Genomic DNA, 15,121 nt, shown 5'->3' on the forward strand with positions numbered 1-15,121 from the left:
GTTGTTGCTCTTAGTATTGAATACATTGATGGATTGATCATGGAGGTACTCTTGAATATTAGGAGACTTGGATGAGGCTGGAGTTCTCTTGGGATTAGAGAACATTTGTTGAGACGGTTTTTTCTTTAGAGGTTTCAACAAGAAGACTGAGGAGCCTACACTTGGTGATGGACACAAGTTCATTATGGACCTAGAGGAGATTGTTCCTGGAGAGAGTCATTGTGACTTGGTGTATCTTGGAGGAGCATTCTCACTCCCCACTCTTGGTCTACTCGGCAAATCTATCTCCTTGTGCATTTGAGTTTAGGAGATGTTTGAGTTTGTTCCTAGCTTTAGAATGATTTTGAATTTCATCTTCCTTGTTTAAAGGGGCTTACATCCATGTTGGTTGGGTGTTGTTAATGCTTTCATCTGGGGAGGTAAAGGAGATCATACTTGGTCACAACTTAGCACTTGGTGGTGTTGGTAGAAGGATGAGATATGATTTGCATCTTCTCTTTTGACATTATGTTTATTCCTAGAGTCTCTTATTCATTTGTTTGTGGGCATATATTGTTGTTGTGCTTTATTATTTTTTAATAGAAGTATGTAGTGTTTTTAATGAGGACTTGGAAAAAGTGAAGTGAGATCAAAGGTGAGAAAATTGAGTAGCAAATAAGCTCTTTTGCAACAAGTTGGTTGTAGTTTGCAAATCATTGTGATTTAATTATTGCCACACCTTTTTTTGTAAGTGTTGATTGGTAGATTGACATTGCTCATGCAATATTTGTATTCTTTTTCATTGGATTGCACTATAAGGGTCTTCATATTTTTTGCACATCAATGGTTTTTTGGTGCATTTTGTTATTCTTGAAGATGGTTTTTTAAGCAAGACAATGGATTATATGTTGGCATAAATTTACTAATGTTGTATGGTTAGTTGGATGTGATTATCAATTAGTTGCAGTTGCTATACCAGTTATGGTGATTGATTCTTGGCCTATTTATTACCATGGTATTTGGTGATTGTGTTTAGATATTGGTTGAGAATGTAAAGCAGGGGATAGGCCATGTAAAGCATACTTCAAGTGGGAGGTTGTTTAGATGTGAAGTCATAACACAAGTCAAACTTCAAGTGGGAGATTGTTGGATGTGAAGTCCGATTGTTCATTTCATCTTCCCATCTTTGTTTCTTCGTCTTCTGGAGAAGACTATTGTATATATATGAGGGTAAATCCCCATGTATGTAATCCACAATGAATACTAAAGATTAAGGCTTGCTTTCTCATGGATGTAGCCAAATTAGTGAACAACATTAAATATTTATGTTTGTGTATAATTCAAGAGTTCCCAATTTGTCTAATTATTTAACATTTACAACTTCAATAATAAAATTAAAAAAATACTTTATTTTAAAACATAAAGCTTATAATAACGTTAGAATTAAATATTTTAATATAACACTACTTCATCACTAAATCTATTTTAAAAAAAACTTAAAAACAAAAAAATCACCATCAAAATAAAAAAATAAAAATTAAAATGATTAAATCAACTATCCCTTAAAGAAAAAATATTTAAAAACCTTTTATTCTATTTTTTTTGTGCACCTGTGACATCTGTATAAAAACTTCCAAATAGGCATTGATTTGGAATTGGAGTTTTTTCAAACGTCATTTTTTTCAATCAAAACCGTCAGAATTTCATGCATTTGACACCACAAGCGTCACTCAAGAAAAAGACACTAAGATCGCCAACACCCCTGCCTCAAGCTCCTTAAAGAATCTCAATACCGAATACCCCGTCCAGAAAATGATTATTTACCAGCACCATTAATGCTATGCCAAAATTTACGTAGACCGAGGTGGCATCATAAAAGGAAAAAACACTCCAAAACTCGAAATTGAGAGCACCTATGTAGGATCTGGGTTATAACAGAATCTTCCCTCTTTAAAAACCTCTCCAGTGAAAAATTGTCAAATTATTCTCTACAATCTCCTCATCATCTCCTTGAGGCAATCTCAATTCTTTTCTGACAATTATTATTGAGTAGCCCCACAGATCTCCTCACCTGCTTATTTTGCAGCTGACTGGGTAAGTATACAATTTTCTTTGTTTTCTCCACTTGATTTCAGTGAGACTGTTACGTAGATTCACTGTATACACAGTTTAGTGAATATGTTATTCTACGAATCTGAAGCATGCACTTATTTTACACCAAAACCTGCTTCTCTCTCACCAATTATTTGTAAGGTAAAATTGTGCTGCAAGGAATGCAGAACATCTGATTTGACATATTCTCTGGGCATATGAGATCAGTGGCCTTGAATCAAAACTGCCAACACCCATTTCGTGTGATTGCACTAGGGGAGTTTCCGGTAAGCCAAGATTTATAAGTGACCAGCTAAAAAGCATCCGTACCCATTTGAGAATAGTGGATTTTGGATTGAAATTGTCACCAATCATTTCATGATATTGTCTTTGGGGAGTTTCCGGTTTAGCTAAGATCTATATGTGATCAACTAAAAAAATTATCTGTACCCATTTTACATTAGCGGGTTTTTGGATGGAAGTTGTCAATGCCCATTTTATGCATTGCATTGGGCAGTTTTCGGTCTGCTGAGATCTTGCGTGATCAACTGTCTTCCCTATTATGGGCTAGACTTCAGTTACTATTTGAAACTGGGTCTGCTGCATTCTGAATATACTGGATGATTTCATGGGTATTGAACTTCTAATTTGCACTTTGTGAATCGCAAAAAATAGCTATTCATTTAATTTTAGATAAATTCTTCTTTACTGACTGCTAGGAAAATTAGTGAAAAAATAAATGGACCTGAGGCACACGTGATATAAAATTAGACTCTGGAGTTAGTGTGTTCAATTCTGGAGTTGTGTTGGATCAATCAGTGTGTTCACTAAAGCTGAAATGTTATTTCAATTTAATTAGAAGGGAAGGTCAGTTAAGTTCAGAAATAAAAAATATTTCAATGTCTGCAGATGAACAAAATGGATTAATGGGAGTCAAGTGTACAGAGGTCCAATTGTAATCCTAGGGATTTTACCGCGTTGGTATAGGTTTGAAATTTGAACCATAGCCTGGCTCCTACTAGACAGCATCCTTTCTTGTGTAACAAAAAGCCTGAGGGCCGTGGTCCAATCTTAGGGAGTTTACTATGGTTGACACAGGTTTGAGTCGGGGACCGACTCCCCAGTAAGATTCTCATCCTAAAAAAGAAAAAGGGAAAAAAGCTAATCTAAAGTACTAAAAGGACTTAAGTAACTAAAGCTAAAAAGGTATAAACTAAATCTAAATTTAGATCTAGAAAGCAAGAAAACCTAACAAGAGAGAGGTAAACTCAAATGAATAAAATATATAATTGCAAGACAATCCAAAGGAATATCAAATGAAAAAAGGAATTGCTGATAGAGACAAGACTTTAGTCAGAGAGAATTAGTTCAATTAACAAATTTGAAGAATAGTACCAGCCGAGTGAAGGAGAGGAGGACGCAATATTTTTGAATGAAAAGAGGATTAAGATTATCTGGGGCTATGGCGGGTACACAGGAATATCTCCTTGTTGTAAAGATATTTGGCAGTTATGTGTTGTCGTATATGATTTCTTAAAATGTCTATTTATTTAAATTTAGAATATTACATTTGGTGTTGTTTTCTGGACTGGTTTTGCTGCTGCATTTTGAGAGGCTCCAACACAACTCAGTTGTGTAATTCTCGTTGCGTTGGTATGCTGTAAGCGTGAAAACCTTACAGATCAGTTCTATTTTAGAGCTGTCCAAGTGATTTTGAGTACTTTTGTTGGCCACCTAAGTCCATTGAATTAATTGTCCTTCATAATACATGGGTGACACTCATAATTGATTAGCAGCCAATAATAGATTCGTTTGAGAATAGAGGATGCACTTAGTTGCCTTTTTTTTGATTTTGACAGGGTACTTGACAAGATGCCTCAAGGAAGAATTTCTGCTAACCTTAATTCACCCACTGTCGGTGTGTTTGTGGATATGGGCCATCCCTTGCTTAATCGAGCAGTTGATGGATTCTTCAAAATTGGAACTGTATTCATCTTCCCTTTCATTGCATAAGTTGTTGGAGATATTTATTCTCTTTTATGGTGAATTAGTTTTTGCAATAACATTATTTGGTTTTGAAATATGCACACAAGGATAACCTTCTTTGAGTGATACTAATGGAAATCAGGTGTGTAGGGAATATGGGAATAATCACAACCATAAGAAGTAAAGTTAAGTTTGTGCAATGAAAGTGTGGAATTAGAAATAATATTAAATGGTGAATGATGATAGTGTGTAATTGAATTGTTACAGAGATTAATATGTGACTAGAGAAGATGATGGTATAATTTATAAACATAAGAATGATTTTGAAGTTTATAAATGTGGCAGGTGGGTGCTTCACGCGTGGCTGCAGAAGAGGTTTATAGTGCTTTGAATAAAGGTTACAGAATTTCTAGACAATAGTTATCTTATAATGATTTTCTTTTGTTATAGTGTTGTATGATTTTTTATTTTCCTTGGATACTAAACCACATAATTCCTGAAAAAATTGAAGTAAAATTCTGAAGAGAATCATCAGAATGTTTTGAGAACTTTATGACGAGAATGACTAGAATTATTTGAGAACTTTATTTAGGTTCACCCCAAGAGAAGATCTCATTATAAAACTATGCCATTTGAATTTGCATTTTCTGATTTTAGTCTTAAAGTATTGTCTTTTTATAGAGAAAAGCACTTGTCTTGCATAGAAAGGAAGTATGAATAAAAAAGATTAAAGATGAATTAACTGTGTTGAATTTTTAAATGAATAACTTTATCCATAATTAAATAAAATCTTTGAGTTTTCTTGAAAGCTTCTCTGGAAGAGTTTAATATGAAACAAAACAAGGGCAACAAATGCAGTTGAACTTTTGGCATTCCCTTCTATTAAAATTCATTTTTCTACTGAACGTTGAAAAACAAATTATCTTTAGATTTTGTATTTCTTCTTTTATTCTTGATGCTTATTTCTTTTCATTTATGCATTCAGCAGTATATTACACCTCAAAGCCTGCTCTACTACTTTCTAATGAGTATATTCTGTTAAATTGGAGATGTAGTTTTCAACTCTTGAATTTCAATGAGACTATCTGTTGCATGTGAGCCGAATGTGTATTTGCTTAATTTATTTAAGATTACCCATGGAACAAATTATTATTGCAAGCAAAAACAAATACATTAGTCTTAATACAATTTTTTTTAAAATGTGAGAATTGTGAATGTTTTTGCCTGCAAGGACCTTAATTCACTAGGCATGATGTTGAATAATGCACATGGACCAATTGTTAATATTCGGGAGCACAAATTGTAGCTGTCACCATAGTTTATATACAAATCTTTATGAAAGTGTTCGAGCAGTAAATCCTCTAATAATTGGAACAGTAATAGGCGTTTTTGATTAACATGGCATGGAAAAAAAGATCATTAAAAAGTAAAGTAAACTTTAGCTGATCTGTAAACTGGGGTGGATACTCCACCTGCACAGTCATGAACGAATGGATTACAGTGCGAAGACCTCTTAATGCATCTTGAAAACTATTTTTACCATATATAATGGATTTCGACGAACAAAATCCATGTGCAACATAAAATAACAGAGATGTAAACATCAAGAAATGTGGTAATAAACATAATAAATATGCTCAAATAGGAAGCAACACAATATAATCTGGAGCAAAATCACTTCGGATGAAAAACTTCAGTCCGAGTAACAATTCCCTGTTTCACTTTGCAAAAAGGCAAGTACAATGAGTTAGAAGCTATACCAGCCTCAACAAGCTTCGATGCCCTTTGGGAGCTCTAAGCATAACAACTCTACACTCCCCTGTTACCAAAAAACGATTTACAACATACATTTTCTTTTTACTCAGCAATGGGTCTACGCACCACCAACAGAGTGTAATCCTCTCACAGATGTAGAGAAGGTGGATAAGGCCTCCCTACAACTTCTTCTAGGTGAGAAGATAAAAGATCTACCATTAAAACTGAAGATGAAACATTTGATGTTTGAAAACTCACTGCTTGCACAAAGATGCATTTACCACTTTACTAGTAGATCATTTACCGATTTGTGATAAGTTTGTCAGTGGTGAATGCGTGTTTGCTGCTTGTGTATTTGGAAAACTTGTCTCTATCACCTGATCCAGTCATTTAAAGGTCTGCAACTTTGAACAGATGCATTTCAAAGATGCTCCATTCCATTCTTGACTTGCACACATCCTTTCTGCATCCGCTGCATATTGGTTTGATGACAAATTCACATGCTAGGCATCCTCAAAACACTCAATGAGCTCGTAACACCAAAACCCCAATAATATAAATGTTTACTTAATCTGATTTTTCGGATCACACCTCCTCAACTAGGAGGCTTTTGGCCCCCAAAAGTTTTAGGATTGCCCCTTCATCCTTCCAAGGTGCCTTTTTGCCTTGCCCCACAAGGTTGGCATTACCTTAGACTTGTTGCCTTGTTGTCTCTAGCTAACCTACTGCTCCTTGCACAAGTGAAGTTTTGTTCCAGACCTTTCAACTGTTCTCTCAGATTCTTGAAGTATGAAGGTTCCTCTTGCATAAATTAATCTTCTGTCCTTTGATGAACTAGTCAATGCAATCTTGGACTTGCCTTTATGCACATTCAAGAAACATTCCTTCCCCTTCAAGACCAACCTATTATTGGCTCCTCCTTCGGAAGTATATAGCATCTTTCTCATGTAAGCATGGACTCACAAATATGAAATATCATAGTACAAATGTCAACACCGACCACATTGAAGATAACTTCATCAATACATTTGTATAGTGACTCACAAATATCATAGTACAAATGTCAATGGGGACCACATTGAAGATAACTTCATCAACATATTTGTAATGTCCCATTTTTGGAATTTCTAATTTTTTGTAATTTTCTGAATTTTGAACAAAAGAGACAGTGAACTGAAAAATAGACATGTCGTGACGTATTCACACATCGCCCTATTGCAAATGGGGACCCCCACTTTTTCGCTTTCTAGGTTAGTTGTCTTAGCGTAGCTATTGGTAGTAGTAAGGTCTTTTGCTATTAGCCTTTCGTTTGAAGAAGTGCACTTTCTTAGGTGGCTAGGCAATGGTATAGTCATTTCTCCCTCCTTAGGTTGGAAAGAGGTCGAGTGATGTCAATTTGAGCATAGTAGATAAGGAAGGTCAGTTGCAGGAGCAAAATCTGACCAAGTATGGGAAAATTTCCTTTGCTCTTCCATGGAATAGGGTGTCAAGTCAAGGGTCGATTTGAGCATGACAAGCAAGGAGGTTGATGGATGCATACCTTGGATCAAGTCTCATCAATTATGCAAAGTTTCCTTCTTCATTCAAGTGATGTGATCACACTTCATTGAGAGGCAGGTTGAAAGGGCAAAATTTGACTAAGTACATGAAAATTTCCTTTGCTCCCTCCTAGGAGCAAATTTCACTTCCTTTGCTTCTTCTTAGGAGCAAATTTGACTTCCTTTGCTATTGTGACCCTGGGCATGACTCCCATTGCATTTTGGAGGTCTGAAATGGATGCAATGGATCTAATTGAAAGGATGAACCGATGAGGAGGTTGATAGAAAGGCCAAGGATGGTGAGTGTGCTCCACTTCCATTGCTCCTTCTTAGGAGCGAAATCCTCTTCCTTTGCCTCATTCTTGGAGAGAACTTCTCTTCCATTGCTTAGGTTTTGAAGTGAATTTCTTCCTTTGCTATCAAAGTGGGCTGATTGCACTTTATCAAGTTGCAGGAGCAAAATTTGGCTAAGTGTGCAAAAATTTCCATTGCTCCTCCCTAGGAGTGAATTTCACTTCCTTTGCTCCATTCTTGGAGCGAATTTTGCTTCCTTTGCTCCTTCTCAAGAGCGAATTTACTCTCCAAGCCTCCTATGACATCTAAAACTCCGTTTGATCACCATGTGATATCTTAGTTTGAGCAGTGAATGCAATCTTTGATCAACAACCTTGAATTGGGCTAAGTGTGGAGGTCACTTCCTTTGCTCCCTCTCAGGAGTGAATTCCTCTTCCTTTGCCTTCACCTTGGAGCGATTTGAACTTCTTGAGCATATTTGAGGGATCAAGGTTAATGCGTCATAATTTTGATAAAAGGAAGGATCGAAGTGTCAAAATTGAAGTGACTTCCTTTGCTCCTCTCCAAGAGCGAAATTCACCTCCATTGCTCCTCAATTGGAGCGAATTTCCTCACCTTTTCTCTTTCATGAGAGCAAATTCACTCCTAAGGCCTCACATGAAGGTAATTTGATGCGTTTGAGTGGATGGAATGGAGGGTAAATGGAGGAGATCACGCTAAGTGTCAAAATTGAAGTGATTTCCTTTGCTCCCCTTTAGGAGTGAAATCTACTTCCATTGCTCCTTGATTGGAGCGAATTTCTCTTACTTTGCTCCTCCATGAGAGCAAAATGACTTCCCAAGCAGTCTTTCATGGTAATTTCATGGTAATTTGATGAAATGACTAAAAACCTTGAGGCATGATTGGTAAAAGATAGACAAATTGATGAAATAGGGCTAAGAGCAGATTGGAAGGTGATTTGAACTAAATTTCCTTTGCCACTCCTTAGGAGCAAAAACCACTTCCTTTGCTCCTCATTAGGAGCGAATTTCCCTTCCTTTGCTCTTGTTTAGAAGCGAAGTTGATTCTAAAGCCTCCCTTGAGGTTAATTTGACACATTCACATGCATGGATGGCAAAATACCAAGACATGAGTTCATAAGACCAAGCTAAGGGTGAATTTGAGTGACTTCCTTTGCTCTTCTCTAGGAGTGAATTTGACTTCTATTGCCCCATCCTAGGAGTGAAGTCATCTCCAAGACATCTGGTGAAGGTGATTTAATGACTTTTGCACATGAGGATTAAAAACTCAAAGGATGAGTTGATGGAGTGGAGAGAGAGGATGAAAATTTGGCTGTGTGAAATAATTTCCATTGCTCCCCTTTAGGAGCGAAATGTGCTTGCATTGCTCCTTCTCAGGAGCGAAATCACCTTCCTTTGTTCCTTCATGAGAGCAAAAAATCCTTTTAGGCAATTTTAATGATCATTTGAAGCGTTTCACATAAGAAAGGTGATAAACTTAAGGCATAAGAGGGTAAAATTGATCATATCTACCCAAGTGTGTTGAGTTTGATTTGACTTCCATTGCTCATCATTTGAAGTGAATGTCACTTCCTTTGCCTTCATGTTTGAGTGATTTCCATTGCCATCACCTTGGAGCGAATTTCTCTTTCATTGCTCCCTTCTAGGAGCTAAAGTTACTTTCATTGCTCCCTTGTAGGAGCAAACCTCCTCAATTTGCACTCAAAATGTCCAAAATTCTTCTTTTAGTGTGATGGGGAGTGTATTGATTCAGTTAATTTTGTTTTTTCATCAATATGATTCAAAATGTTTTCTTTTCTAGGTCTGATTGGAGAATCAAAGCGAGGAGTGAGAAAGCACATTCAAGGTTACATCAAGATGGGACGCAACACAAGGCAAGCGTGACATTCAAGAGGAAGGATTTCACCGGCAAGCACAACAATACCAAGAAGGTGATTGCGCAAGGACTTCAAGATATTCAAAAGATTTCATAAAAAGAAGTCATACAATCACCTCAAGGCAGATTATGACATCAAGGGTTCATTCCAAGACAATGTCAAGATTCAAGACTAGAGGAAGTCAACATATAAACCTTGCACCTTCATGAGGTTCAGCATTGAGACATTCAAGAAGATAGTTTCAGAAGAGTTAATCAAAGTTAGAAGATCAGCTTGAACAACATGATATAATTTGAAACACGCCTTCATCATCATCACTGCTGTAGCTTGATAATGTTGAGTATCAAGAGATAATAGTCATTCATGATGATGAATCCGGTCTACAAGTGCAGATTGAGGTGGCATCTCAGTCACTACTCCACCAATTAGAGGAAGTCCCACATCGGCATGTCTCGATTCAATGAACCAAACTCACCCCCATGGGGGCACAAACTCTAATGCACCTACCCCCACTATCTATTGGTCAAAAAATGACTTGTGTCTGAGCATTGTAATTATTTCATTGGCCAGAATAAAGTTTGTTGTAACAAACCCTAATTAGGGTTTCATTGTAAAATCTTGGCCATTGATGGCGTTCAATCCTGACCATTTATTGTAAAATGAGCTCTCTCTATAAAGCTCAAGCTCTTCATTTGTAAAGGTTAATAGTTAATAGTAGATTAATAGAATAGAGGAGAAGAATAGAAAATAGGAGATTAATAGTAGTTAGAAGTTAGATTAGAATAAGAGAAGGAGGAATTGTTGTTAAGACTTGTAAATGGAGATACTCTTTTCATTGAAGTCACGGTGAAATTTGTTATTTCAACAAGTCACATGGTTTCTACTTCTCATTTGCTTTCATGTTGATTAGATTGAATGAATGAATTTGTTGAATATATTTGTGTGGAATCCATTTAGTCCGTACCACTAGCCTCTTGCTGATTGTAGGTGTGCCTTGCTTGGTCAACTGGAATTATATGAGCTTGACTTCAATTGTTATATGTTTATTGTTTATGCATTAACTTGAATGGTAATCAATGTTTGATGATAATGATTTGAACGTCTTCGAATTGCACCTTAGAAGATTGCATTGAGTTTGTGTCAAATTGTTCGGTTTAATGGTGAGACCGTGCTCAGTAGGATTCCATCGAATTATTCACTCTTTTTTTGCATTCTAAGTTTTAGGATAAAATTCCTCAACCCTTTCCCTTTTGCCTTTTTTTCAACTCAAGCTAGTTTAGGATAAAAAGCATCACAAGATTGCAACATCAGATGATCAAGTTCCAGCAATTCAAGCATTCATGTACAATGTAAAGCCCCTTGAAGAAACAACAATCACAACAACCAACTGTGCTTATCCACACATTGTGACCCGACATGTTAGGAACCTTGGAGTTGTCTCAAGTGATCCTTATGCGAATCTTCAGCATTTGAAAGACTTTGATCAAGAGAGGATAAGATACTTTTGGGTATTTATTCCGTGTTTGCATGTGCCTAAAAAACACATCAACAAGACAAGTGGCTGGAAATGCTTGAAATGAACCCTTATTGTCTGATATAAACCCTCATCCACATAACAACAATAAACCAATCATAAATATGCTTAATTTAACCAATTATACTGTAATATCCCCAAATAGGGGTGCTAGAAAAAAAAAAAAAATTCTGCAAACTAGGGCACAAAATCTGGAAATTTATTTGCGCATAAATATTTTCATTTTAAAGTTTAAACCCATAATTCTGATCAGATTTGTGCAGCTCAAAGATATAGATATCAAATTATTTCTTACCTTAGGAAAATACAACAAAAACCTTCATTACTGCTAAAAAATTCCAGAACTGAAATACAATGTCTTTACTTAAGACTTCTGAGAAATAAACAGAGATAAATATGCAGATTTTAATACCAAAAATACTTCAGACTGGTTTAGAATGATTTCCAAACTCTAGCCGACCCTCAAAGTGGCTCTAGGCTCTCAAAATGGTCAATGCTAGGTCTGTTTTATGTTAAGGAATTTAGATCAGTGATAGAGAAAAACAATAGTCTAATGCTATATAGTAAGAACAGACTTTCAACGTGATCGCTGATATGTATATATTGACCACTGATATATATATTTGATTCTGTCAAATAATATCTGATGAATATGATAATTATCGACTGCTTGCTGTATCATGTAATTGCCACTGTTATTGATTATCGTCCACAACAAGCGTCGATATCATTGTATATGTATATGGGTGAAGGGTTATGTCTACGTAGGGGCATGACTCCTACATGGCTTTATGCCACCGCAGAGTCATGACCCTAGGTAACCATAACTCTTCAACATATATTAGTCATCGTCATTAGTCATTAGTTATGTACCGAATCATTCACCGTGCTCGATACTATCGGGCTTAACAATAATACTTCAACTTCGATAGTCATCGGATGATACAATGATGACAGTCATTGATCTGCCATAAGCAGTCGGCAATATGTTAATGTTACTTTCATTCAATATATATATATATATATATATATATATGTATAATATATTGCTTGCTTCAATCCGAATGAGGCTACATCCTTAACATTTTATGTGCTCCTCAGTAGCCATCCACGAAGTGCTCAGAAATTGATGGTTTGCAGCTGTATATGATTCCAGATCTGAGTCTTCAGCACTGAGATTCTCCTCCAATTTGGTCTCCAAACCTGATGAATGCTTACAGCCCAAAAATAACAATGCGCTAGGGTTTCACAAACCGGAGTTCTTCTAGCAAAACACACTCTTCTGACTAGGGAGAGCCCGTATGTCTCATCGAAATCAGGGATATTTAAGGGTTTTAATCTTCAAGCCAAGATGCAGCAGCAATAAATAGAACTCTTCATCACATAATGAGCTCAAAATGAGCCCTAGGGAGTTATATAACAACTCCTAAAGAAATGAATTAATCTCCACCTCTTCATCCAATGGCCCAAAATAAAACCCTAAAATATGCTCTTATCAGCTCCTAATAGATGTACGCCCCTTTTTGGCAATTCGTCACATGTTTTAAAAAGTCACTTTAAATACATGAAAAGGTGACAACTTAAGTTCTTTGGCTTAAAGTCACTTAGTTGCCTAAAAAGTTGTGCCCATAACTTAAAATAACTTAAGTGCTCTTAGGTTGCATTAAAAGATGTGCACACAACAGAAGAATAGAATTTAGAGCAAGCCAAGGGCTCCATATCTTACCCATTGATTCTCTTCATACTTTTTCCTCTTGGGTAATCCAAGGAAAGGAAACCCAATCTGCTGCTAATCGTTTTGATTTGAGATGGGGACGTTACATATACTTGCTGATTTTTGGATGTACAGCAATACAAACCCTAGATCAACATTATATTCAGATCTGCAAATTAAAATGTTTAGGACAGCAGTCACAATATCAACTGGAAACACAAAAATGAACCCCCAATCTGAAACTTATTGCAAATCTCTGCTAGTGGATGAATTACAATGTCAAATAGTGACAGCACATCAATTTTCAGATTATGAAATCACTGACAAGTCCTTCTGTGTAATGCCCCTGGCACGGTGTTAGCTTAAATTCTCTTAAATTTTTGGGCAATCACTCAAATCGTAGCTCTTTTTGATCACCAAGTTCTCGATGTGGGCAAGGTAAGAGCATATGGAGACTAGAATGAGGACAATGAAATTAAACTGAAAGTTATTGGCAGCTAGCTGACCAATTTACAATAGAAACAAAGCCATAGAATCAGTCAATGCTAGAAGGGTAGAAAGTGATATGCAAATTCTGATCAAGCCAAACTGGTTGAATTTGAACAGAAATGTGTCAATGCCAAAGTGATTGTCAATATCACTTGATTTCGATACACGGCAAACTGGTGGATAATATATAAAATTAAAATGGATTCAGCAGATTAACTGATTAGGATATTTTACAATGAAGCAGAAATTTGGCAGCAAACCATCTAGGATCTTTGAAATAACAAATACTAGCAATAAATTGTCTAGTGATTACAATTAAATATTCATAATGACTATTTTTTCAATACCATCTGTTGCATCAGCTTATACTAATCTTAATTAATAGAAATAAGAAATTCTGTCATGCTTATGAAAATTGGATGCATTCTAAACAACTCTGAAAACTTATATGGCACTTTGTTGATGAAAATGCCAGTTGTTCTTGAATAGAATCAATGGTTAATGAAATGTAGCTGTCACAAAGGAAACCAACAGCAACACTGAGGCTGACTTAACTTCTCAAGCAACAAAACATAAGGCAATATATGATCGCTAAACCACAATCTTCTCTCTTGCCCTCCTCTTAGTGAGGAGAACTGGTTTGGAAATGATATGTTATATTACAAGGAAAATACGGCGCCCAATATTCTGCAAAGACCTTCGACTGGATACAACAAACAAGCAATTGCTAGTTGCCACCCAAAATAATTTATCAATTTCCAGATTGAGCAAATGCGTCCATGAAAATTGCCAATATTAATGGACATTAAATATTGCTATGAAATGAGGGCGTCTTAACAGGTATAGCCGATTGATAGCCTAGTTCCCTAGCGACGACATGTTTTGACAATGAAATCAGCTTAAAATAATGGCTATCAAGCTTAGAATTTGTAAATGACTCGCTTAGAAAAAATACATAGTGAAACCAGTTGAGATTACAATTGGCCAAAAATCTCAAATAAAATCTTGTGACAAAGCCCATAGGTGTTGATGTGGGCACTTCTAAGGCTGCTCAAGAGATTATTGGTTTGAGGAAAGAAATTGACAAACCTCAAGAAACCATTGTTTCAAATTTCAATGAGATCAAATTAAGGCCTTGTTTGCGAAAAGGGCAAGCAATGAGAAGGCTTCTATTACCAATGTCCAACCCCTTCATCCAATTATGGATTTGAAGGACTCTAGAGTTGATAGGCCACTTATATGTACTAACATTCTTGTATCTACAATTTATACAACAGTGGTCACCATGTTGTGGAAAATCTTCATAATCTAGGTCTACCTTGGACAGCAATCTCTTCATTGAAGACAAGGTTCATGATGACAGACCATGGACTATTGTGGATGCAAGGGAGAACCTATGGTTGAGATAAATAAATATGCAATGTCGTAATGATTTTACTTTGCATACTTCGGGACTGGCTGCTGAATAATCTGCCTTATTTTGCTATGCTGCAGTTTTATTTTATGAGGAGGTATGCCCTCTTTGACCCTCAGTTTACCCATAGCTTGATAACTTGACCAAATTTGATTCAAACTCAATGACAAAAAATTGACAAAACTTGGCAAATTAAAAGATAGTAAAATTCCTTAAAAAAAGTTTTAATGCAAAATAGAGTTACAAAATGTATCAAATGAGTTTGTTAAGTGTTGGGGAAAGTGTTTTCTGTTAGATATGAACACAAAAAGAGAGAAATTTTGTATCATCATGCAAATACAACAGTCATTAGATAAACATCATATATATTATGCTGTGTTGCCAAGAGACGTGTCTTTGACCCCTTGGGACATGTCTCGGAGATCGAGAC

General features: G+C 36.1%; 1 protein-coding gene across 1 annotated transcript in view; it reads left to right on the forward strand.

Annotated features, from left to right (window-relative positions):
• Positions 1 to 1,747: 1,747 nt before the first annotated feature.
• Positions 1,748 to 15,121, forward strand: part of LOC131070283 (outer envelope pore protein 16, chloroplastic) — a 56,133-nt gene continuing 42,759 nt past the window's right edge. The window contains exons 1-3 of the mRNA XM_058005794.2: positions 1,748 to 2,073; positions 3,930 to 4,056; positions 4,402 to 4,453. Of these exons, the coding sequence (XP_057861777.1) occupies positions 3,943 to 4,056; positions 4,402 to 4,453 (166 nt within the window). The 5' untranslated portion in view covers positions 1,748 to 2,073; positions 3,930 to 3,942. The remainder of the gene's footprint in view (positions 2,074 to 3,929; positions 4,057 to 4,401; positions 4,454 to 15,121) is intronic.

Source organism: Cryptomeria japonica, chromosome 4, assembly GCF_030272615.1.
Source record: "Cryptomeria japonica chromosome 4, Sugi_1.0, whole genome shotgun sequence".
Classification (NCBI taxonomy): domain Eukaryota; kingdom Viridiplantae; phylum Streptophyta; class Pinopsida; order Cupressales; family Cupressaceae; genus Cryptomeria; species Cryptomeria japonica.